General features: G+C 35.0%; 1 protein-coding gene across 8 annotated transcripts in view; it reads right to left on the minus strand.

The window, feature by feature from the left end:
• Positions 1-1,112: 1,112 nt before the first annotated feature.
• si:dkey-192p21.6 (uncharacterized protein LOC565246 homolog) overlaps positions 1,113-27,531 on the minus strand; it is a 31,792-nt gene continuing 5,373 nt past the window's right edge. For 3 of the 8 annotated variants that reach the window (XM_046871451.1, XM_046871405.1, XM_046871441.1), the window contains exons 2-14: positions 27,355-27,449; positions 26,976-27,097; positions 15,237-15,313; positions 13,995-14,025; positions 13,354-13,514; positions 10,514-10,626; positions 10,247-10,368; positions 9,262-9,385; positions 9,080-9,166; positions 6,973-7,050; positions 3,176-3,246; positions 1,600-1,712; positions 1,113-1,482 (exon numbers count right to left, since the gene is read on the minus strand). In XM_046871451.1, the coding sequence (XP_046727407.1) occupies positions 1,301-1,482; positions 1,600-1,712; positions 3,176-3,246; positions 6,973-7,050; positions 9,080-9,166; positions 9,262-9,385; positions 10,247-10,368; positions 10,514-10,626; positions 13,354-13,514; positions 13,995-14,025; positions 15,237-15,313; positions 26,976-27,097; positions 27,355-27,435 (1,362 nt within the window). In that variant the 5' untranslated portion in view covers positions 27,436-27,449 and the 3' untranslated portion in view covers positions 1,113-1,300. Of the gene's footprint in view, positions 1,483-1,599; positions 1,713-3,175; positions 3,247-6,972; positions 7,051-9,079; positions 9,167-9,261; positions 9,386-10,246; positions 10,369-10,513; positions 10,627-13,353; positions 13,515-13,994; positions 14,026-15,236; positions 15,314-20,708; positions 20,789-21,402; positions 21,470-22,001; positions 22,072-24,640; positions 26,910-26,975; positions 27,098-27,354; positions 27,450-27,531 lie in introns of those variants that run through there. The other 5 variants (XM_046871425.1, XM_046871459.1, XM_046871468.1 and 2 more) reach the window with 5 other exon arrangements.

The raw sequence follows: 27,531 nt of genomic DNA on the forward strand, positions 1-27,531 counted from the left end.
TAGCTACCTTTTGGCTAATTGATTACCTTAAAAAAAAAAGCATGATAACAGGATGCTTTGGTGATAAATGTGTCTTGCGTGCAATGGTGGCTTTATAATATGGGGGTTGCATTGATCTTTGGATGCCCAAAATAATCAAAGATTACCACAGTGACTTTAGCTATTCAGATTTTCATCTTGTAGCATGGTAGCAAAAATTACATATAATTGGAAACGCATTCCTATTATGATCTGTAGTATATTGATGCTTATTACTCCATCTCCCCTATTATTCAATCATCATCCATTTTTAGGAGTACTGTAGATAATTTGATCAGCCCCAAATTAAAAGCTTTCTCCTAAACAGATAGAGAAGAAAGTCTTTGATTGAATTTTCAGTACAGTGGTAAAAGATAATGCAAAGGATGAAAACTTTTCAGAATAAACTTACTACTGATGTGTAAAAAAAAAACCCTTGGCCTTGGATAATCTTAAGTCTCTTCATGCAATGTCGATTCAGTAACTTTTTCTTTTTTCATGAGACCAGACATAATGCAGTTTGTTAATGAGACGACATCTGAGAGTGTTCCATGTAAAGCTTTTTCTGAGAAGTCATGCAGAAAAATTAAATCTTTCCATTCTGACTAACGCTCCCTTGATAACCACTCACAGCTGGGAGCGAGGTTGGAAATGCTGTTGAACATCTATTATTCAAATTTCTCTTATCAGAGTTAATAAATGAAGCTTGTACTTTGCTGTTTTTGATGAAGGTCCACTTGTGAACAAACCTTACAGCCAGCAGTGTAATTTCCTTGATTTTGCATTAGTGAGTCTGAAAAGTGTTGCCCTTATTAGAACTACTCCTTGGTGAGCAGTCCAGCTTGACCCCTATTAAAAGACTGTCAGCTGAAGAGCAGATGGTACTCACTCTCTGTCTTGCAGCCCTGAAGGGGGGGTGACTATGGCAACCGCTTCAAAATGGTCACCCCTGAAGTGGCAGAATCACTTATTCTAATTTGTTAAGTACTACTTTAGCCCCGTTGATTTAATCACTGCATTCAGAGTCTTATGCAACTGACAACAAATAAAAAAATCCCAGGTGTCTGCAGAAGACAGTAAATCAGACAGGCATGTTTTAGCACAGATACCTATTTACTAAATGAGAACTGGAACATTCTACATTCAGCTTTATGGATTAAACTAATACATCATGACTAATAGATAAGCATTAATTTGAGAAAAAAAACAAGATACGTATGTGGCAGTTGGGTCATCCATCCAATTTAAATGTTCGCTATTGACAAGCAAACAAATGACAGATTTAGATTTTGAGAAAAAAATGTTTGCGGTAGAGTAGATAGGAAACAAAAATCCATAGTGCAGTTCCCCACAGGCTCTGGAATAGGGGCTCCCAGTGACTGTCCTGGTAGCGCATCTCCCAGCTGAATGGAAAGTAAAATCCCAGCAGAGAATGGCCTACATATACCAAGATGGAGTTCATTCCTAAAAGTCAGTTCATACTAAATTAAGAAATTAGTTTATACATTAAATCACATAGAGACATTAGAATATTACATTAAATAATAAGACAATTGATTATCATTGACTGCTTGTTCACACCTGGATAAATGAAGGGTTGGCCACCCCACCATCCCTTGATGTCCACAAAAAAATACATCATGCCCAGTAACACAAAAGACATAGAGCCCATGCAGGCCACATAGGACAGAGACCTAGAAAATGAGTTAAACAAAAAAGATTAAAATTTAGAACCTTAGAAAAGTTAAAAATGTAGATTGAAGTATATTTCTGGCCCTGAATATTTCCTTGTCAAAGAGGGTTAGAACAGAAAGTTGAAACCCCAAAACTATCCAACAAACCCCTTATTAAACCCTTGAATAGTTTATGTGTTTCTTGTTTGTGCTTTTAAAATTATTAGTTGTTTCTTTTTTTAAATCTGAAATTCCAGAAATTAAATAAACATTAAGGTAATTTTAAATCCTCATGGTTTTTTGGTTATCCCTCCTTTGAACCTTTAAAGTTGATATGTTGAAACCGAGTAACCTATATAACCTAATAATAATTTAAATTTTTTACCATCATTGCTTTCTATTTTTATTACTTAATACAAATTCTGAGCAGTAACCTGACAGTAAGCATGTTAGGTTTCTGCTTGCAGTGGGCAGTAGAATTCCCATTGTTGCTTGGCAGAATTTTAATAACATTGAACTCTAATGAATTTTTCACACATGCACATAGGATCAGCATCAGCATTTTTTAAGTATATTCAACAGGGCTGCAACTGACCGAACAGACAACAATAGCAACGACAACACAATTCAAGTGAAACATAAATAATTTACAATGCACTGAATCTGTACTGAGATTATGCCTAAGAGAAATATTAGCATCCAAAGTGAATCTTTGGCACCTGCTCAAAAACATCTAGAGGTCTGCCAACAATTCCTGTCAGTTCCTAAGTACCAGGATGCTGGGTGGAATTTTCATCTAATGTAAAATGGCTGCATCCCAGGGTGCTTCAGCAGGCATCTCTTATGTCAGCTGAAGCAGAGCCAAAACTGACTTTTGGCTCATGGTTAATTACTTTTAGGAATCAAGACAGACATTCTCAGGGGCTCAATAAGCTGCATATTATGAACTGTCTGTAAAACTCATGTAGGTAATTGGTTTAGATGTGCATAGATGGAAGAAGGAAGTCTCAAAGACACAAACATGCACCCCACATACACACATCAGAATGACTATCAATTCAATATACTCATAATAGAAAAGAATATGAATGGCACAGTTTATTAGAATTAATGTTGCTTAAAATAAGAGGACAAAAATAGTGCAGCATGATGTTAAATACAGTGCTAACTATCATCGTGGCTATCAACATTTCACTAGGTCGCATATAAGAATGCTAGTGAGAGCTAGTCTTGTACATGATGAAGAGTTGAGAGTGTAAAGCTGCTCTCTTTCTTGGCTGTAAAGAAGAATGATCTTGTTAGAGGATGCATCACCTGGCAAGTTTCATTCCTCCAAGTGAAAGGGTGATTATTTACAGGCCAGTCCACAGTTAGAGGTAAGTAAATGTGTGTTTTAGCAGCCTCTGATTTGTGCCTACTGTAGACTCATCCCTTCTTTACTGTGGAGATAAGTGGTTGGATTTAGGGGGTCAGGAAGCACTTACCAAAGGTTTTTATTGACAGGTATAAATCCAGAGTCTCGTGTGCACTTAGAAAGGATGGCCGCCATGATTCCCTGAGGGTCAAAATGAAACAGATTTCAAATCAATGCTGAGCAATAAAGCAAGCACTCTCGGACACTGGAGATCTAGGGTAGCACAATAAAGATTCGAGCAGATTAGCTGAGCTTCTAAAAGTGAGTCTAGCCAAATCCTAAAGACCTGGACGCAATACAGTATGCACTAGTATCTTTCATAGGCCAAGAAGAACTTTTAATGCCATATCATCTTACATATAACATGTTTTAGATGTCCTATAGCCTTTGTTAGTACACACATATTTATTCTGCTAGTCCACACAAATGTTTATGTCTATGCCCTCTGAAAAACTGCAATTGTTAAAATAAGTATATTTTTTAAAGCGGAAAATGACTTGGACAAAAGTATTTTGCTTTGGCAGGGGAGGACATATCGGCATCCAAACCTGCTCGTTAGAGGAATATCCATCATTTGTATAGATGACAGAATCAATGATGTGGAAATAGCTTGGCTGGCTTTAGATTGAGTCTCCAGGCTATGTAGGCAGGACACAGGACTATCACTGCTATGTGGGGCAATCGCTCAATTTTAATCTCACACAGCCAACCACTGAACGTTGAACTCTAATTAACTCAGGGGTATTGTTTATGAGGACATACTGTAGGGTCACCACAGCTTCAAAAGATCTTCTCATGCCACAGAATTCACATCACAGCTGCTAGCCTCACTCTCTCAGTTTATGGTTTATTACATTGTTGATGTGGTGGGAGACAATTATGCTCGCTTAACCAAAATATAACCCCTTAGTGTCAAAAGTGCATTAACCATAGAAAAGACTGTTCAACCTGCAGTTTGTACTCTTAAATAGTACTGCTCTCCAGAGATGTCAGTGATAACTGATAGTTGTTCTGGTGCTTGCTAAACTTATGGTGTATGTACTGGCTCCTATGCTCTGTGGGTCAATATTTCGATTCATATTTTTCAGTCTAGCCTGGAGTGTACTAAAGGTTATATTTCACATTAAAATGCTGAAAAGTTTTTTCTATTCCTCGTGTCCCATAACAAGAAAATTCTAACAGTATCTCTACTTCATGGTATATTATACATAAACATAAATATTAATTGGCAAAAACTATGAAAATTCTCTCTGCCCTAAAGAGTGCAGACATTGTAATACAAATCTGGGCAAACCTTAGCCATACAATTCTCAGTAGAGTTTTCAGCACAAGTGAAATGTGGCAACATGATGCTTTAGCTTTATTTTATCTACATATTGTTTTACTGTTGTCTAGCTTATTTAATCATGCTGTGCCTCGAGGTGAAGTGTAACAGATCTCTGTTGCTTTATTTTACCACCCTGAGCAATATTGCTCAGCCATAATGGCCAATGTGATTCAACATGGAAGCTATAATGGGTCAATTTGTCCTAGGAGCTGAGGATAATAAAATTGAAAATGCTGAAATACTGGTATCATGCATCCTCCAAAACTGGGATCACAACATGTGCTCTTTCCCTTAATGTATCTTTCCATGAAAAGACATACTCTACCTTTTTACTGAAAGAGGTATTAAAGAGAGAATAATAATAATAATAATAATAATAATAATAATAATAATAATAATAATAATAATAATGTAATAAAAAACGAATTAAATTAATTAAATAGCATGAAAAAAAAAGTCTGTGTGGATCCTTATGTCACGAGTGTGATGAAACTTTAAAGGACACTATTCAAATGACGGCACAATGTTCATAACTACTTGACAAAACAATGTTTCAAAGTGTTCACTTGTGTACTTTTACAATCATGATTTACTGTTCTGTCTTACATTATAAAATCAATTTCATTTACAAATAATACTAAATCTCATTCTCTATTTTTCTGATGTATTATTGGATGAAATATCTTTTACTCAATATCTGAATTTTAGACCCTACTGCTGTTTAGTTTAGTACACTTCAGCAGAAATAAAGACTCCAGAAAAAATATAGCTTCCTAAACCACGAGTCTGAATAACAACTGTCCTGTGAAGAGCAATAGGAAAGTAACTTTGCTGAATATTACATGCAGTGGTTCAAACTCACTTTTTTGGTGATACCAAAGTATTTAATGTAAGTGATACACATTCTTTTAACTTTACAGTGAATGTCAAAGAATATGATAAAGCTGAATTTGATGAATATGAATATGATATGAATATGATGAATTTTCTCAAGATGGGTAAAACAGATAAAAAAAACAACTTTAATTGGTTCCTGTTTTTCTTACAAATCAATCTAATATTGTTCTAGATCTAAAACACAAAGAATAACATTTGCTGAGCTTTCCTCTGGCCATTGTGCTTTTGAGCTTAATGTCTTGGGTCTGCCAGACAAAAGCCTTCAATCAGCACATGTGCTCTCTGGAGAGGCCATTCCAGAAACTCTGCTACCAGACCCCCAAAACAAGTCAGCAGCAGGATTTTCTGCAACATACAACCCAATATTCCATGGCCCTTAATTAGAGACACAGTTGCACACAAAAATGTCTTGTTCATTTACTGCTTTCCAACTTGGGTGTTTGAGCTTTTGCTTGAAACAACAAAAAAGTACAATCTGCATAAAAATACCTTGTGTACACATGGTAATATACACAGATGCCTCTAAATTACAGCTAAACATACTGTCAGAACCCTACTGTCTTCTTCATTCAGGGGGCTCTCTGAAAAGAGGACATCTCACATAACCCCCAGGGGACAGAGGTTGAAATGCCCTCCCACACCACACAACCACCTCTGGCTTATGTCCCTTTCTCCACCCAGACCACCCAGATGGAGCTTTCATTCCCAAAGCCCTAATCCTCTTCCTATAATTAATTCCACCTAATTATTTTAATAAGCAATGTAAATCTCAGCATGTGATATTTTGAACACCTCAGTTTGTTAAGCTACAAATATTTTATTGCAATTCAACTGTATTTATTATAATGCATATCCAACTGACATGTAGGATAACAGTTTATTATCTAAGGGGGTGTAGACATGTTGGGAAAAATAAAATGGTAAGACACATGATTGTAATTTTTCCATGCTGTGTAATTAATATGTAACATTAACAGTAAATATGTTAGCTTTCCACAAGCTGCACTAGTCATCCGGTCCAGTCCAGAGAGAGCTCAGATACCAGTCTCTGCCTGGGAACCCATTCCGTGCATGTAGAGAGGGATCATATGACGCCTACCTATTTCATTAACTGTCTGCAACTACACGCAATATAACACTTGTATGCCACAAAAGGTACATGTACATAGTACATTTAGATATTGGGTATATTTCTCATCATTCTGTAGAGATGTAATAGCCTTTCCAATCTTTATTTTTTTTTGTTAAGTGCAACATGCACTACTAGTTGTTCAAAATATTGTTGTTTTTTTTTTAATCATTTTTATTTTTCTTTGACAGTTTAGAGCTTACTTCAATTATTACCATTTTCCAACAGAAGGTTAAATTTAGTATCATAAATAAATATAGATGATTGATAGATAGATAGATAGATAGATAGATAGATAGATAGATAGATAGATAGATAGATAGATAGATAGATAGATAGATAGATAGATAGAACCCATAAACTTTCCATTGCGTTCAAGCTCAAATGGACACACTGCACACTGTTTTTTTAATTAAAAGTTAAAATATTTTACTGCTGTAGAGTGGCTTCTAATATTTATCCTATGTCTCTGTACTGCAAAAAAAGTAATGATGACTTGAAGTCAACAACATACCAGGATGAAAGCCCAGATTGTGAACCGTATGATGATCTTATTGTTCAGCTTGCGGTAAAAGAGGAAAATCTTTCCTGCCTGGAAATATAAAAGGCACATTATAGCTTCTCACCTATACATAAAATGCTAACAATTACTATACTATAACGTAGTTTTTTTTTTCACAGAAATAATCTCAGTATTTAATAAACTTCTATAGCATTTATGTAAGTTCAAGATAGATACAAATGAACCATGAAGGTGTTAATTCAGTGCTGTGGATTCTGCTGTATACTCTTTCAACCATTCAATAGAATCCAATTGCAAACCATGAACTGATATGCAGGGGATATACTTCATGTTTGTCCACACTAAACCTCATGCAATGCAGATATAAATTCCACTAAAACCAGAATCCCATATCATGACCCTGACTGCTGGACTACAGGGCTCACAGAATGATCCGCTTGCATCATGGTGGATTTGGTAAGGCTGCTAGCGGATGTGCTGGTTATGTCCCTGACACTGAGGTCGGGTTTCACTGCTCTCCACGCTTACTGATTAAGCCAGTGATGACGAATGTGGCTCAGCCGAGGACGCGTTAGTGGACGGGCACAAGCGCCAAAGGCCGACACCTGCCGTGTTTTCTAAGGCGTGTTGATTGACGGCCTTGCCTCTAACTGTTTTTCATCTCCGCCCTCAGGGAAGAGAGCAATGTGTCCAGGTTTGCACGGCAAGTTCTCACCCCGCAAGAGCAATGCAACTACTATAGGGTGAGAAAAGTTTTCATCCTCTGATAGACCTCACTATAGCATAGGACACTATATTACACTAAACACTGCTTTGTGTCCCTGAGAGGAAGCAGCTGTGTGTTAGCGGAACTAGTCCAGCCCCGGTCACCTGTAATAACAATATTAGGCTCTTTCATGTGGTCGGGTAGAAACAGGAAAATGTTATCCCCAAATATTGACCTTTACAAAACAAAAAGCAATTTAATACATAAGTGATAAAGATGTTTCATATGGCAAAGAAAGACCTAATATTTAAAAGTAAATTTACTATGTACTAACCAAGGATAATGTAATCGTAAATAAGTGTTTGTTTAAATGTATATACAAACTGTCTTTTAATTTAGGTAAAATCAAATGTAATGAATGCTGGATTGTTTTTAGTGCTACCTGATGTTTACTGCCTAATTTAACCAAAGTGTTTAATTTTATAAATGTTATATATATAGTTTATTAATAATTACATTTTATGCAGACACTCTAATTGCAGTCATCATCAATCAAGATATAAGTTTTACCTTTGGTTTATTACATGATGGGACACATCTGTGTACAAAAAATGTCCATTGCAACGCAATTTATTTGTTTGTCAATTAAGTCATTCTTAGCATAAACACATTTTTGTACAGTCTTATAAACATTGATTTCGGTGGGGCAGGCTATCAAACTTTTACAGCATGCTAGTATCTAGTAAATGAAACCTTTTTGGGTAGTTAAGAGTCATCCAGTATACAATCTAGCATCTTGTTTTGAATGTTTTTTATTGTAACTTTGTTTAACTGTTCCTGATATTAGTAAAGTGAATCTTATTAACTAAGTGTGCCAGATTTGAGCAAACTTTACAATACAGCTCCATGTCAAAACACACACAGAACATAAATAACTAGCTTTAAAAAAACGTTGTTTTTTTTAGACCACTGAATATTTTTAACTAGCCCAATCTGGCAAACTTGTCCCAATGTGATTCTATTACTTATTGTGATTCCCATTTGTAACCACTAGGTGCAATAATAACGACATGGAGTATTTGGCTTTGAATGTTTTCATTCACAATGGTACATCAAGAAAAGGCAAGCAAATAAACAGAACATAGAGCAATGTTTTTTTTTTTATAATATTTTAAAATGACTGCTTTCTTAAAAAAGCTCATTTGTAATTCAACTAAGTAAAACATATATGATATTGGTGAATGAGGACTTGGGTTGAGGATTATCATTCATTGCATGGCTGATATAAACAGTGAGTCTCTGTCTTACCTGCCCCCGGGGGAGGTACGTAAGTATACATGAACACTATGTAATTTGCTTCTTGCAGTTTCTATAACAAATTTGTGAACTTACTTGCATCCCAATGAATCCCATGACAATAGAATTAATAGTACCTAGGACTCCTTCTGGGTCAAAGGGTTGAGTTGTGTGATACATGGCCTGTGAAATTTAGATCATAAAATAGATGCAGTAAAAATAAAACATTTGAAACTTGATCAAGTCTACAGCATACAGAGCAGATCTCTTATTCTTACCTTGCATGTTGGATGCCAGTAGATATTGTGTCCTAATAACCATTTATCTATATATGCAGCAGCTCCTCCAGTGCAGTTTGGATATAGACCATTATCTCCTATACCTCCTGCTCCTAAATACCCTCTGCAGGAGAAAAGTATATTTAGATTTCATCCTCATGACACTAATACTGAATGTAGTCATTTTCTCAATTATGTTCTGTTACCTCAAGAGTAGCAGTTAACTGTTTATGCATTACATTATACTCTGGACAAAAATAAGATGCAGAAAATGTGTATTCATTTGTGAAAAAACTAAGCTGTCTGTATGTCTGTCAATGCCTTTATAGGGATCAGACAGATTAAGAACGTGTATAAAAGAAAGAATATGAGATGAGGGGGAAAAATAGCGAAAATATACTGGTGAACAAAAGAACAAAACACAAAAGAACATAGAGAAAGATGGATCTTCTGCCTCAGCCTCCTTTTAGTGCACATGACAGACTGAGATTGGCTAATTATTCCCTCTGAAGCATTTGCCACACACTCATAAATCATCAAGAGTGTCTCATAAGAGCTGCACAACACACAAGCCTGCTTGCATGTACTTCCTCTCTCTCTCTCTCTCTTGCTCTCTCTCTCTCTCTCTCTCTCTCTCTCTCTTTCTTTCACTCTCTCACACACTTGCTCTCTTTCACACACAACACACACAAATCAAGCCATAACTGCATACACCTTTATGTCTATAACAAATACAAAAGCATAATTTAAGACACGCTTGCTTAAAAAGGCACTGTGCTGTGACGTTGATGAACAGTGATAGCGACATACCTGTCACCCAGTTAGAAACATTAACATGATATATGAATAATATCATGATCATATTACATTAGGATCAAGCTCAAGGATGTAGATTAAACATGTGTCAGAAATGCATTACGCTCATAAATGTTTACTGCATTGGGGATTTATGTACGTGTTCCACTCTAGAGAGTCTGCAACTCACATGGGACAGTCAGGTACCGGCAGCAGGAAGGTGACACACAGCCACACCGTCTCCAGCAGCAAAATGAAAATCCACTGAGGCCAGTAGAGCACCACATCCTGAACAGGGATCCACCAGTGAACCTGCAAATGGCAGTAAAATAGTCAAACTCTCAGCACAATGCTCTCAGAGCAGAAGTTTTAGTGTTTTTGTTAAGTGATTGCTTCAAAACACTGATAACTCTCAAACTGCAAAAATGTCATTGAGAATCTACAAATGCTGGTGCACCTGAGTTGGTGGGATTTCTTGGTAGGGAGAGAACATCTGCATCAGTGACAGGATGAAGTATGTGAAAGCCAGACGCTGAAGCACTCCAGGAATCCGCAGCCAGGACCATGACACTTAAATGCAAATAAAGACACTTTATATAAATTGAGAAATGTAAAAAATAAAATATCTAAATGCAAAAATTTGGGATTCTTTTTAAAAACCGATGAAAAAATATATTTGTAACTTTTACAGTGATAAGTTTTTTATGGATAAAAAAATCCTTTATATTTCAGAGCCTTCATTCATTCATTCATTCATTCATTCATTCATTCATTCATTCGAGTGTAACAAAAAAAAAAACAAATACAAACACAGTCACATTTAAACCTAGCACAAATTAGCACAACCAATTTAAATACTTTAAGGTTTTTGAGATGTGGAAGGGAACTGAAAAACCTGGTAACCTTAAATAACATGCAAGATTAGTCGGCACAGCCCCGAATTCATGATCAGGCTGTCTGCATTTTAAACAAGCAAAACTTTCCAGCCTAAACTCCTATTTTAAAACAAATGATAGACTTGAAGTTAAGGTGATTTTTAGTGCTTTAGTGTATCAGAGTTATGGATTTTGTCTGTCAGTACAGAGGTGTGACCTGCCTGGTGGAAACTAATCACACTTATTTGAGGCTGAGGGGTGCTGAAGAACGGACACAGACAAGAAGATTGATGCTAATCTGTGCATTTAGTTAATTGAAAACCTCTTTGTGGCACATAGAGGAGGGCCGTGTGAAACAATATAATCCCAATCATCGATCCAACAAATCAAATATAAAGCGGAAACACTCCACCTCGCTGCAGCACAAGAGGAAGTGATTTTAGTGACTGATGGTGCCTTTTAGTTAAAATACACAGCTGTGCTTTTCGAAGGAAATGTACTTTGAAAGTGATAAGACAAGTACATCTCTGCTATAGACCATGTTCCCTGTTATTGGTTGGGAGATATGTAACTGTCAGCAACTTGATGAACGTCCACTGGACCTTTGTTCCGTAATAATGCTTATGCTACCATTATTGCTTTTCAGTAAATCATGCCCCCAGCCGTGCATCTTTGACTGACCTTGGTCTGACAGGAAAACAAACCACTGCATCAGCAACCCTAACACACAGGTGATGTTTGAATCTTAAGCTAAACAACTTAAATAGTTGTAATTGCCATGAAGTATTCAGGCATAAGCTTAAAGTGACTATTTATGTATCTAATAAAAGTGGGTAAAATCTGCTGTTTAAGGTAAAAGCTATAAATCTATTACACAAAGTTTCAAATGTCCAGCTGACACTGTGAAACTCTATCGCCCTTAATTGAGCATTAAAGCCGGGCTTGTTTTCGCACCGCACACCTCCGTTAGTAGTCCCTTGATATGCTTGAACCTGTAAAGTACAACAAAATTTTGTTTAACCTAGTTACAGATACATCTACACAAACAGCTGCATTAGTGAGCCTAATGTACAAACAGCAACCTGACTGTTTTTCTGACTTACCTAATGTAATCAGAGGTTTAACATTGTCACTCTGGACCTGCCCTTTTCTGTACATGTTAGCTTACCTTATATTAATACCAGCAGACAAAATGCACCATTCCTGTACTTGAATAAAAGTAATAGTACCCTGCTGAAATATTATAAATATCAAAAGTAAAAGTACTGATCTATGAGAACTATAGATTATTAATATATGCGATGCAAAGAACATATGTTCTATTCTCCTGTGCATCATATCTTTTCAAGGAGAGAGTTTTCTATGGTTAAAGGCATACAGTGAGAGTACCCTTACTATAAAGAAACTTGTGTGAGAACCTTGGGGTTAGGTTTGTGGCCTTGCAACAGCTTATCATTTAATACAATTTATGTATTTACTTCAAAGTAGTGAGAAAAAGCATACTTTTTCTGAAATGGAGTATAAAAATAAAAGTTTTCTCTAATAAAAATATATATAAAATGTACTTTAGTACAGCATTGCAGTAAAAAAAATCTGTCCACCTTTGATACTGACACATGTTCGTTCGATTTTGCTGAACAGACAAACAGCACCAAAAAAACAGCACCAAAAAAACATTAGACCTCGATGGTAAACTGTTCTTGTATGCATTAATATTACACTAAACACATTGCCCTACAGTTGAGCTTGAGTCCTTGTATGAAGATATTTTAAGACAATCTAAAACTGTGACATTTACACTACATGTATTATACAATGTTTGAGACCATGACATTTACACTATGCTATATCACAGAAAAGAGACTCTTTAGAAAACTTTAACTATTCCATGCCTGTTCTGAACCAATGTTATTCAAGGCACATTTCTGGATGATTTTTTGATGGAAGACTGCTGGAAGCTGGAGCATTAAATGATGCTAATTTTGCCTTAGTACCAGAAGAGGAAATTGATGTGGCCTGCTGTTGTTGCCTAAAGGGTCAATGTGTAGTGGGTTCTACTAGTGAAGGTTTCCTTAAAGCTTGTCTGTCCAGTCTGGTCATTCTCTTTTAACCGATCTTCAGAGAGGTCCAAGGAAGCGATTACTTTCTTGCACATTTTGTGTAAACTAAATTTACAGTATACTGTAGTTTGTGTTACAATTCCAAGAGATTAAAAGTTTTGGAAATGCACAAACCAGGTCATCTTTTCCAAACAACAGTGCTACAATCAAATCACTGAGACCACATTTATTACCTTTTCTGATGTTTGATTAAAACATTAACTGATTTGTACCACCTGGATACCACATGAATAGTCTTGTATTAGTGTCTTTAATTACGTGGCTGATGAGTGTATTGAATTATAAGTTTATTGGTTACTTACATAAACCATCTCTGGGGCTGTAGTTAATGAAGCAGAACCCAATAAACATGAGCACCACTGTCCTCCAGCTCAGTTTGCGCAAAAGTTGGAGTCTTGTCACACCTTTTCTTTGCATGGAACTAAAGGCTAACATTATCGATGTCCCTATTATGAATACAAACCTGGCCAAAAAGAAAATAATTTAATTCTTTGTATCAACTGCATCGAAATCATACTCCAATGTCCTCCTTTTCAGTTTTAGCAACAGTATAAAGATATAAGAATAATCTTTTGTTAATCTAATGTTGATATTCAATATTTTGGATGTTATTTAAAGTGGATGAAAGTGTCCCATAGCAACAAAGAGTATTCTGAAAAGCTAGAAGTACCATTTCATAGTTTTCATTTAATACATTAAAATTAGTGCCTGACAAATTGTTTAGTTATCCTGCACCCAAAAACTGGCCTTTATTTCAGTGTTTCAGCCTTAATGTACCATGGAGAAAGATGGATTAATGGGTGGCGTGTGTATTATACCACAGTGTGAAAAAAGGTCTGGAATTGAATCATTTTGAAGAGAGATTTAGCTTCTGAACCTTATAATCAGAAAATGGAAAGTAATCATTTTGTATTGATTTATTAAGTACTTGCTGGAAGCTTACCAGGGCATCACAAGATCAGCTATGGTAAGGCCTGTGAAACACAAAGGAACATGTTCGTACACACACACACACACACACACACACACACACACACACACACACACACACACACACAGCATGCATCATCCTGTTACTAAGTGAAATGCAAATAGACAAACAGTACAGAGGCATTAATTAGTAATGATGTCCATATTATCATTTCTATCTATTCTAACTGAACGGTGTTACTCAAAACATGTTTATGTTGTTAAAGCTAAATTGTACACAAGCAAGTTTACATTGAGTTCATCTGTGACTACTCCTGTAGAAGCACTTTGTAACGATCCCCATTAAAAATTTAACATGCATCCCAAGCTGCCCCCTGTGAGGATGATTAGTGATATTTATCTTCAGGACAAACCTTTGATTAGAATTGAACAGTCATCAATAGAAAAGATGCAATGCAACAGACAAAGAAAGAGTAGTAGGAGGATGATTGTTATACTAATCTGTCCAATATGAATTTTTTTTTTTAATTTGGTTTCCACTCAGTAAACATTTGTTTATTCATTCTGAAGAAACCCATGACTTCACTGGATAAATCACTAGATAAGGGGAAGTATCAATGACATGGGCATTCCTAGCAAGTATAACAATTACTACAGGTCAGGAAATCAGGCCAAACTGAAACCCAAGCCATAACTGTAGAATCATATTGGCTTTGCAGTTCAATAACATAAATCTGAATAGCTTTTAAAAAGCGTAAACCATCACTGCAGTGCTTTCACAAAGAGTATGACATCACTACAGTGTACAGAACTTAGTGTTCATATCACTGCACTGTGTTGAATAATATTCACAATCATTACTATACTTATAAATATTGTAAATCATAACTGCACTGCCCACCATCACTAATGTGCTTATAAATACTGAACATCATCATTGCAGTGCTTTCACAAAAGGTATGTCATTATTATAACAAAATTACAGTCTATATCATGACCACACCGCTCGTAAATTACATACACAATCACTATAGTGCCTTTTAATAGCATAAATCGTGAATAGCACATTACTGCAAAACTTTTTAATAGAGAAGTCCTCATACTGCATACAAATACAAAGGTTAGTTACATTATGAAAGTGAATAATAAAATCTGAATTAATTTTAAATTATATTAATTCGAGCTAGGCATAAAACATATTACCACTCTACATATTATTTATCTACCTATATAATACATTCTAATAATACTTAACCATTCCATGGTGCATGCTGAAGAAACCAGTATCCTCCACCTCCATAGTTTACAAACACCATGAGGGTGATAGAGAAGCTACAAACATAGCAACACAACAAAAGGATTACATATTATTTTAGTTTTGTATGTTCAGCTGAATAATCTGAACTACATTTGGGAATACAGTGGAAATAAAAACTTTATTAAAATAGTAGGTTTTTGATGAAACCAAGTTAAATCATGTCTCCTACCACTTTTATAATTTAGCAACAACAAATAGAAAAAAAGGTTTTAGGAAACAAAGATAAAAAAATAACAATTTTGGCTGAACAAGGGTGCACACACTTTAATAATGAGGAATGTGACTGTGCTAAAAACGAATTCATGTTGAAACATAATTATCATACACCTGTCATAAATTTGTCAAAAAAGTTACTGATGTACCCTAATTAAAATCTGCAATATATTAAAAAATATATTTTCTTGATATTATCTTGGATTTATCTGAGTTCCATTATTTAGATGGATTGTTGAAATGTGTTGATCAGAAAAGAAATACAAAAGAATAATCCAAAATATGTAATTATGTACAATAGAATACCTTCACATTCATCAACAAGTGTAGAAAATGGTGTACTGAGTGACGTTACCAAGAAAAGGAACGTCCTTCCTAAATTGAGACCTACAGTACAGCAGCATTGAAGCATTGACTGGTTTCTGTATATAGTAATTTTCTTGTGTTTAGATTTATGTTCTATGGGATAAGGTGGCTAATCTATTTTTGAACAAACCCTGCAGGCCTTTGTGAGACAGCTGAAGATTTCACTTTCCAGCATGGTAACAAACAAAAGCAGAAATCTAAGTCAACAAACGATTGGCTTAAAGACACCAGGTCTAAATTTTATCAAAAACCTGTGGACGAGGTTTGTGCATGGGCAATCCCCTCACAATTTTCTGATCTAAAATATTTTTGAAAGTAATAGTTGACCAAATTAACCATGCGATACCAAATCAACCAAAAAGCAAAAAGTGCTTTAAAAAGAATAATCAAGTATAAGTGGGCACACTTGTGCAACCACAAACAAAATTTGTTTTGTCTAAAACATTTGTATTTGACTTTCAGTTGGACTTGAGTTTTATAAGTAAAAGAGTGAGCTAAAACCTGAGATTGCTTGGTTTAAAAATTTCAGCACTTGCATTTAATGTATGTATATATACGTATATATGTATATTTTATATTTCTGGTTGGGCATAGCACATTTTAGACAAATGGGTAAATACTCACATCCATTATCATAACCCCATCTGACATGCTTTATATTTTAAATATGATAGCACCTCTGTGAGCCAAAACGTGAGGTTTTATTACCTATCAATGTAAAATCAATACATTTTCAGAGTTTTAAAATTTGATTATTGTCTTCTACCATCTATACATTTTTCAAAGAAAAACAGGCTCCAAACCGCTGCTTTTAGTGCTTTCAACAACTCCCCGTCTGCCACTTTGTTGGTTTGAATGGCTTGACTGTGGCTTAAACTGAGAGTGATGTGATGCACAAACATGTAGCACTGCTTACAAAAAACATCAAGCAAAACACCCACAGAGTTGGAAGATGGATTCATCAGTCTTTCAGAAATGCCCACAACAATACAAAAAAGAACAATGTCCACTTGTCAATAGAAAGGAATAAACAAGACACTGTCATATTTCAGGTCTGCAGGCTTAGGGCAGAAGCTTTATGTTTTATATATTGTGTAAAAAATGTACTGCAAGGTAATGCAGTCTACGTGTTATGAATCACTCAAGAAATGAATGCCTGCCCTCTGAATCTCTTCACGCAGAATTGCTGAGTAAAGCTCTCTGCTGAAATTTATTAAAGACATGTAGCTTAGTACAAGCTGCTCACGTGGCAATGTCGTGAACACTACACTAAATAAGCAACATTCGTTTTTTATGCTTCTTCAAAATGTGTGCTGTTTTGAATGCTTGTTTACATGCATATTTTCTGTATACTGGAAGACATTATAGCCACCATTACAACAGAAACATCATAGCTCAACTGTAAGACTCTTAGTGTCCAGATTATGGTTCATGTGGTTTGTTCTCTGTGGAATTTGTCCATCAGAACCTTTTTAAATACCACAAAGAGATCAGAGGAAAGCCCCAGAATAGACTCAGTATCTGTACTGGCCCTCCCTTGTTTTTCCTTATAAAATTCAATTAAGAGATCAGAACAGAGACCATTAGGGCTAACCTGCTGATACAAGATTTTAATCGCATGCCATCTACCAAAGAAGACTATTAAGTATGGCAGATCTTTCTCTCTTTTTCTCGATTTCTTTCTCTCACTCTCTCAACATGGGCACGTGCACACACACACACACACACACACACACACACACAAAATTTGTGACTCCATCCATTAGTAACCATAGTAACAAAGACAAAGGTTAAGTCGTTTTCCAGATGAGACTCGAGGAGATTTTGGCAATATAGGAATCTATCATTTTAATTAAAAGCTTCTCGGTGTCTGACACAATGTACCACTTGATGCTGATGAAAATCGCTGCTGTATGATCAAAAGATAAAAATGTTGTCTGCCATTGTCTCCTTTATGCTATGAATACTTATCATTTTAGAAATGGTGTACAGGTGAAATAAAGCTGAAACAAAATGCTATTGGATAAGTGGGAACTTACAAGAATGTAGTTTAGAGTGATAAGTACTAGAATCAGTAGCAGTAAATCCATCTATATTATAATTCAAAAACTAGCAAAATGGTCGATAATGAAGTATGATTTTAAGCAGCAGTAGCTCAGTGATTAATTTCTGTGCTAATGACCAGATGGTCACGGGTTCAAATTCTCAGGGCTGTTAGCCTTAATGACTAGATGTCATGTATTAACTATATTTTACATCATTGTAATTTGTTTTAAATATAAACAGAAAAATATGCATTTGTGCATTTTACAGATAATTATACATTACTTGGGTTTATTTTTTTATATATTTGGGTTTATATTTGCTATATAATCAATATTTTATCTATATGGATATTCAGGTTTCTAAAAGGTTCAACCATTTTTGTAAAAAAAAAAAAACCAACATTTACATTTTTGTATGTATTTTAATATGTGCTTTCTGAATTTAGTGACAAAATATTGCCTTTTTTACATTATACAATATATATTTTACATTATATAACATAATATTGTTATTATTTTTCAATGATTATTTCACACATTATTTCATAACTCTCAACCTGCATGAACTTTATTATCATTTAGCAATTTCTGTGTGTATAGTTGTCATGTATCATCTGCATCTCAAAAATGTGTGCTAATTAACAGAGAATTGAGTTTTAAAACATTTCAACAGTTTCTACTATTGAATCCAATTTAAAAGAGGAATATGAATACCGAGTATAAACCCAGTCAACAAGTTAATCATATTTATGAGAAAACTGGCAACAGGATTTCCACTGCCAAGATCAAAACTCAGATCCTTTTTAAAAAATTAAAATGGCAGCAAAGTCTCCAGTTATACTATACTATATCAACATCATGTCAATGGCATCTGGCACACTGAATGCAATGTTTCTCTGCTCAGTTGACAGATGCTTATGTCATCAGTAGAAAGTTTTAACTCATTGCAAGACAGGCGATATAATAATCAACCTTGAAGGGAAAAGATTCTAGACAAAGTCTCAAATTTATTATATTCAAAAAGAGGCCTCAGACAAAAAAAATATTAATATTTAATATTTGCTAGCTGTATTGACTATTAAACATTTGGTCGCCCACAATATGCATAGCAGAACCCTCTTTATATAAATGTATCCATAAATAATCTTACTTTGGCTTCTGAAGATGATAAACATAAATAATATAAATACATTCACATAGAAGAGAATGAGCTTAAAGTTCTCCACACTGTCAAAGTTCCTTCGTTCCTTCCTAAGATGCATGACTATGATGTAACTATGTATACACTTCTTGAGATGGATTACAGAATTACCCTTTTCCTATGTAAATACAAATGTGTATCAAATTCTCACTTTTACATGTAAACATGTAAACAATTGCAGTATCCTAACAAGGCACTCTATCTTACAAAAAAAGCATGGACTGTATTTTGGCAATACTCGCAATGCATGCAATCATGATTACAGCTGTCAAGTGTCAGGATACACAAGCCAAAATTGATGATAATATAATAAAAGGGATTTTGGTAGGATAAACATCTATAACTGCTGTTACATTATAGCTGCATGTATAGTTAATGTATACCTACACAGGCATTATAGACACACTATAGAGGCATATTACAGAGCCTGGCATGACACAGAGAAATCCATTAGGCTTAATAAAAAAAATGAGCTGCTGCATTTCAACAAGCACAAGCAGGTGTAGATAGATTAAAACATCTGGTTTTATAAGCACTCCTCTTTATGAGAATGTGGCAGAAGTTACTGGAACATTAAGTACCAAATTACCTTTAAAAACAAGCACAACACACACATACACACACACACACACACACACACACACACACACACACACATATATATATATATATATATATATATATATATATATATATATATATATATATAATACTGTATATATATATATATATATATATATATATATATATATATATATATATATATATATATATATATATATATATAGTATTTCAAACTGCAGATATATATGTGTGTGTGTGTGTGTGTGTGTGTGTGTGTGTGTGTGCCTTAAAAAAAAGCATATACCCATACAAAAAGGATTTTGTTAGTAAGACTGCTAGAGTACTTTGGAAACGGAATTGTTAGAAAAGTTGTCTTAATATTTAATATTTCATTACCCAGGCTTTAAAGCCTGCTTTAATCTACACAGAGCAGCCAGGGTCCAAAAGTGCCAGTAACATGAAATATGATCCCAATTTATCAAAGTTATCAATAATCACTGTTGGCATATATTTCCAGCTAAATGCCATATGATCTCTTTTACTCAGGTACTGATCTAAGGACTCATATCCTATCCAGCTTTAAAATTGCAGGCTGTTAAATATGTGCTGATATGCTGCCAGTATTATTACATCAAATTTTATGCAAGAAGGAGGTCAAAGCCATGGCGGTTTCCTGTTTTGGGAGAAACATGCTTTGTGTCTGCCCTCCAGCCACTATTACATCCTGCTGGGCCTCCAGATTAAATCGCATCACCCATAGCCAACAGCAATCCACTGTTCTCTTCCATAGAAGCATAAGACATTAGAGATGATGCCCCAAGCAACCGCTAGATAACAATGGTTCAAGTGAGCTTGTGTCCAGTCTGTGACCTTTCAGCTAACTTGGTTGTAGATATCAAATAGATACTCTTAGTAAACATAGTTTTAAACAGAAAAATATTTAGCATGTGATACTGACAGCAATTTTTGCGTGTGGTGACTTGAATATCAAAAGAATTTCAGTCATTGAATAGAACATACCCTCGAAATGTGTCTAATGATTTTAAACGGGATGATTTTGGTTGGCTTAGGTCCATACTGGCTTGATTTGTGGTCTCCTCCTATACAAAAAACATAGTATGCACATTGAGAATAATGAATACCATATATATATACATTTAATAAAGCAAACATAATGATAAAAATTATTATAAATGAATCAGTTGAACATGAGTTTCTGGAAAGAAAAACCAGGTTGTAAAATATGACATAATTTTGGATAAATATTAGAGCAAATGTGCAATCGTCTGCATATTTGTGGTCAAAACTGTTGCCTTTGTTAATATAGCAGACTAGATGAATACGTTCAGTGAGCAAGAACAGTATCTCTCATTTGACAAGGAAGAGCTTCCCATTTCCCATATGGTTTTGTGCTGGCAGAAAGATCCATCACAAAGCAATTAGCACAAACATCTTCCTGCTCTGGCTCTTTCAATGGTTAAATGTAGTGCTACAGACCAGGCTAATCAAACTAGGAGTCTAAGACCATCCAAATCAAACTAGAGCTCATTCTACATTGAACGAACAAAAAGACGAGGGACATTAAATAATGTATTTCGTCTGTTATTTATTTTTTCTAATAACTTGTATTTTCACTTGGCAATATTATGTGCATTTAACCAGAAGCGGCAATTGTTAGCAATGTGTAAGCTATTTTGTCTTCTACCACACTTACCCTTTCCATATAGTATTTACCTTCACAGCAACAAATGAGCTTTTTGAGCCTTAATGTGCAGCTACATCTATAATACAGGAAATATATTATTGAATATGATTGTCATGTATACATATCATGCAAAGAATTCCAAATGCTAATGTACGACTATAATAATGAGTCTGTAAGCCTGATTATTTTTTTTTTACAAGGAACTGATTAATAAACACTACCAGCATCTCTGTCATGCAGTCATACACTGGCAGTTTTACCTGAATAAAAAGTTATTATAACAGTTTGGAGTAGCCCAGACATCACTGACAGAGTAGGTGTCAGCATAGTTAGCGATATCGAACACCCATTATAAGCAATTATAAGAAATTAAGCACATGCAGCAATGTTCATTATTCCATACGATTCGTTCCATTTACTTAATAGTGTTCATATATTTTTTTGGCAAAATTCCCTTATCAGACTCAAAAACTCTGCTATAACAAGCCAAACACACACAAATAATATTAGCTGTAATTGATTACGGTGATGGTTAAGATGATACAGTTACATTTACGTTGCTTTAAATGATTCATTTTGAGCTAAGAGTGTTGATAAGAAGGTGTTACCTGGACAGAAAATGGATGGAGACCCAAATAAAGGTCAAAAGGGCTAGAACAAGTGCAGCTACCCACAAAGCTGTAAAAATACACATAATTAAATATTGACCGCTCTAAAATATTTGGCTAACATGATGATTTCCTTAAAATGCAAGAGACAAACAGAAGGTTATATGCATTTGTAACATTCATTTATTGACAAAGCTACAGGATTTTATAGTATGTTTAACGCATGAGAAATGTAGTTCATTACATACTTCATAAGTATTACATGTATCAGGCATATTTACCTGAGTATTACTGAAATGCAATATTTTTACTTTTAATTACATTTTCTTTACCTACTTACATTTTGATTTACACCTTCAAAATATCTTATGACAAATAATCTTTTGGACCCCACTGTGTATCAACTGTATGGTTTTATTAGCATCCAATAATGTTTTAGCTTAGAAGATTGATGATAGTTAGCTAGGTGGGTTTGTTTTCTCTACTAATACAAGGGTAAATTATAGCATTGATCCCTTTAGCTAAAATAACCTAACTAAAATTATAGCTAATGAGATCAGTTATTTACAGCACATTTTGCTCCTGACTAATTTATTAACAAACCTCGTAGCATCATGCATTTGCCCAATTGTACAAATATGTGATGGTGTCTTTCCTGCAAAAAGGTGCACTTGCTTTTATGCAAACCTCAATCTATCACACAAAGATATTTTAAAAGTTGCACATGAAAACATGGCTTTCCCTTTCCCTTTTAATGTTTATGTACGTAGCAACCTTTTTGTTTCACAAAATACATTTGAGTGGACACTTTTAATCGAGTAAAAATGTAACCTATTATCTCTGTTATCTCTCACATAAGCATAATTTCTCAGTATCTTCTCTACCTTTTTCAACATCACTACTAATACAAGCTCGGGTTTTATTATGTTTAATTAGGGTTCAGCATTAATGGGAAAAAATCATCTACGTTTTTGTCGATACATGAATCAATACCAGCAAAACAAAAATGTTCAGGACATTACATTCACCACTGTTCAAGACATTACATTCACCACTGTGCCACTGTGTATTTTCCAGCAAGGTTTTGAAACTGATTCTTCCTACCACAAAACACATATTTACATAAAAACACCATTAAAACGCCAGAATGTTTTTTTTTTTGTTTGTACTGCATTGTGAACCATTTTTTAGAGTGAAATAATGGCTTTGAGCCTTTACATTTACATGCCTACATGATTTTGTGAATCTTATGGGCAGGGTTGAAACCCAATCACTCTGTATCACAGAGAGACTCTCAAGAGCCCAATAGTTTCCTGTTGCATAGTACAAAAAAAAACACTTGTCACTGCAGATCAATCTGTGCAACCAAAACCCTGGATCACCAGTAAGAGAGTGTGGAATAGAATATATTTTTTTCAGTGCATGATGGAACACATGACTGGGTCTGCCAGAAGGTACACTTTTTAAAAGTTCCAGAAGAAAAAGTGAAACACTGCCAACCACCACAGGTGCAAGGGGAAGGCGTTTGTTTGGAAAAACAAACACTGAAATGGCCGTTCAATCAGCAAGTGAATACACACCATGGAAAAAAAAAGCAGTGATGTACTGAAACTCCATTGTGATGACTGAGCTGAAGGACTACTATACCATGCAGAGGAAATTAATCAGCACTAACTGCATGTTTAAACTGTAACTACTTCAGTGTGTCCACAGTAAAATATAATTCATTGGCATTAGTTTTTTACTTTCATAAAACATTGTAATAAAGTCCATAGGGCCTAACAAAGACCAAATGAAGCACTTGTTCTGTCTATTTATAACACTATAGACATTGTGTTCTGATTCAGAAGAAATACTCAGCTACATTTAAATAGACTTTCTGAGTAATTCTAAAGACATTTATCAAGAATTGATATCAAGGCTAGTACTAGAAAGCATTTAAAACTTCTAATAGCTATTTCAAAGAAAGGCATTACATAATCCATGATTATAAACAGATATGCTGGTGGTTAAAGATCTTTAATGATTTTTAAAAATATTACTGTAATGTCTAATAGGATTTTGGAATATAATACATCTTCTGGTAAATTTTGGTAACTATTTCTTCCTAATGACAATTAATTAATGCTACAAACAAGCTAAACCTGGAATAAACTCTGACAATCATTTTACAGTATTATAAATATACTTGCATACTACTGACTGGAAGACACCTGGTTTTTATTACAAATATGATGCAAATAAATATGTCTGTAAACTATGCTTGACTGCTTACACTGAAGTTTCCTTTTTATGTAGTGATGGTGTTCACAAGCTAAACCTCAACATGACTCTGACCAGGATAAAGTGATTACTAGAGATGAATGAATAAATACATGAATGACTAAGCCTTTGTTAATAACACTGAGGAAAAATACTCTATGGGTCTGGCACATTCTGGTCATGCCCCAGTGTGCAATGGTCAGCTTCTTGCTGTGCTCTCTGCCTCCAGCCAGCTGATCACCAGGCCGATTACTTAAGCTGTGAGAGCCCATCGGAGCCTGCATATAATCACCGGACAGTGCGGCTAATGGAAGCTCATCATGCGGGCCAGAGTTTAGCAACACTGGCCATATATCTAGCAGATAATGGTTACTTACCCTTAAAGTCTGATCTACAACATAATCTGCACTATTGTTAAATAGACTCTGCATTATGGAGCATGGTGCTTTCAAAATCCCATTATGTCTTAATCCTCCTTGCTCCTCTAATGTATTTCCCACAATGCTCCTCTCATGGGGCATTTTCCAAAACAAACATGGCAGAAAAGCTTTCCTTTTAGCTGTTTTTTTTTTTTTTTTGAAGGAAGGGGCAGCTTATTGAATCAATATTGTACAGATCCAGCCCCTGGGATGCAAAAAAAAAACATTTTTCCACAGAAGTCAAGATCACAAGATGTTTCGATTCATATTGACATACGGATCCAACAGAATCTTTGATTTGATTAAATCACAGGTAGCAATGATTTAAGTGTTACACTGTACGATGTGTATAGATGTTATTATACTTCTGTTTTGTAACTACAGACATGTAAATCATATAGTTTAGGTGATGTGTGAATTTGTAAGCAGAGGTAGAAACTTAGAGATGTTCCGACAGCATAAACCTGTCTGCTAAACTGAGAAAAAAGGCATTGTGTTACACAATAATTCAAGTAGTTTGCACTTACGTTGATATGTGTTATGTGGAAACTTATCCAGAGAAATAGAGCAGGTTACTTTAAGTGCATCTCCAGGTGTGACCCAAAAAGAATAATGTCCTGCCTCTTCAAAAAGATAGCTTAAACTGGAATAATGGGAAAGTTGAAAGTTAATACTAACTATGATTGATGACATCTAGAATTTCAATATGACTGTGATTATCCAAAATAAAACTATAATAAAATATATTATAATTTGAATGGAGTTTTAAAAGTTTCTGGTTACAGCTGCAACATGTTGAATATTTTACATGTTTATATAATATATATATTATAATCATATAAATATAAATATAAATATACATGACCAGTCATACCTATGATCATGATAAACATACCATTTAGGATTTATTCCACCCCCTTTGGTGCTATAATGAGCATCACTTTTCTGGGAAGGCTTTTCACGTGATTTTGGAATGCATCTCTGTGAATTTCTGCCTATTCAGCTGCAAGAGCATTAGTGAGGTCTGGCAATGATGTTGGGTAAAAGGTCTGGCACATAGTCTGAATTTCAATTCATCCTAAGGTGTTCAGTGGGATTGGGGTCAGAACCCAGTGCACACCAACCTTGGCAAACGATGTGGGGCTATAATGCTTACGGCTGTGTACCATATTATGAAAGTCATTATGTAATTCCGTCCTTCAACTTTAAGCAAATTTATTTAACATCTACTATCATTTATAGCTTGTAACTATAACAGCACATTGTTTGTGTGATTATTATACATCACTTAGTATGTTGTTTCATAAATTATCAATACAAGAGCTGCAAGTGTTATTTACAACTGACTTACTCAACTCTGAACTTTAAAATGGCAAGTCAGCATCGCTTTTATTTGATTGTATAGTGAAAGATAAGGCTCAGTATTCATGAGGCTTGAGGGAGCCACCTAGAGCACGGCAGGAAGAAATGCACTTCTTAATCACATTCAACAAGCACCAATCATCTCCTGTTTTATCCCAAAAGTGTGTGTTACAAGAATTCATTGATCTTTCTGGGGATGACATACCAGCCGTTATGTTCATTTGAGGGGGAGGGTAAATCAATAGTAGCTCCATCTGGAAAGGGACCTCACTATTGATCTTTAAGAAGCACAAGACTAGACCCCAGCCTAGGGCCATGCAGTAAAGACACAGCACCTCATCTTATGCCACCAGATACCTGTTTAATTTCCCACCACCCTTTTAATAACAAAACCCTGCATAGAATGCTTCACTTTTGGTGACTCTTAAATTATTATAATATATGAATATGGATACTGAATATCAGTGCTTAATATTTTAGGTAGGGCTTCAGGAGATCCTTGTAGTGTTGTTGTCTAAAAGACTCTTTTCGTTATTCTGATTGTCTGCTCCTATTAACCCCAAATGGCAGCAAGATCAATAGCATGTGAGATATCCTTCAAAGGCCAGCACCTAGGACCTAAAGTCAGGTCAAATGCTGACACACTGTGGTCTATGTAGGTTAAGAGATTGCAAATGGAGTCTCCTGCTATTAAAGCTGTATATTTAGAGCATGTCAAGGTGCTTTAGCCCACATAAATTGAATGAGACTATCCATATAGACAGTGATTTATAGACAGGGATCTTGATGTTAAGTAATCCATCCAAATGAAAAAAGATTTTGCATTTAAACGAAAGATTTCAATTTTACTACTTTGCAATTCGAAAAAGAAATGTGTATCTGAAACAACCTGGTTATTAAAGTACAGCTACAGTGTAACTTTTAGTCCTACCTGCATAAAGTGTTAGTGGCATTCACAGGTGAGGCTTTCAGAGTTAATGTGAATGGTGTGTGCAGCACCACAGACACATTTCCTGGTCCAGCTTCCATGCGAGCCAAATGTTGGTACAAGCACTGCAGACAGTATGTGCATATTACTTTTTTAAATATAAATTGTTTGGCCCTAAATTTGTATTATATTTTAAAGAGAAAACATAAAATTGTTGATGTTTTAGAATATTACATATAATATTCAGCCAATTATGTTAGCTAATGATGGAATTGCTTATGATTTCCACCAGTACAAGTCATTTTGAATTATGGAACACAAATCAGCAAATGTATATACAGAACATTATGATAAGTGAAAAATTAAATCCTTCAAGTAATACCTTATAGCAGTAATCTGAAGTGTAGAGAATTTCAAGCCCATAGGACATCTGATTACAGACTGTTAGTAAGGCCTGGTCCATTTTCAGGGTAGTTTCTGCAATTTAAAATTGCACTGCTTTAACAGGGAACTGATCATTTTCTTACAACTATGGCTTAGACACAATGTACACACAATG

This window comes from Silurus meridionalis, chromosome 2, assembly GCF_014805685.1.
Source record: "Silurus meridionalis isolate SWU-2019-XX chromosome 2, ASM1480568v1, whole genome shotgun sequence".
Lineage (NCBI taxonomy): Eukaryota > Metazoa > Chordata > Actinopteri > Siluriformes > Siluridae > Silurus > Silurus meridionalis.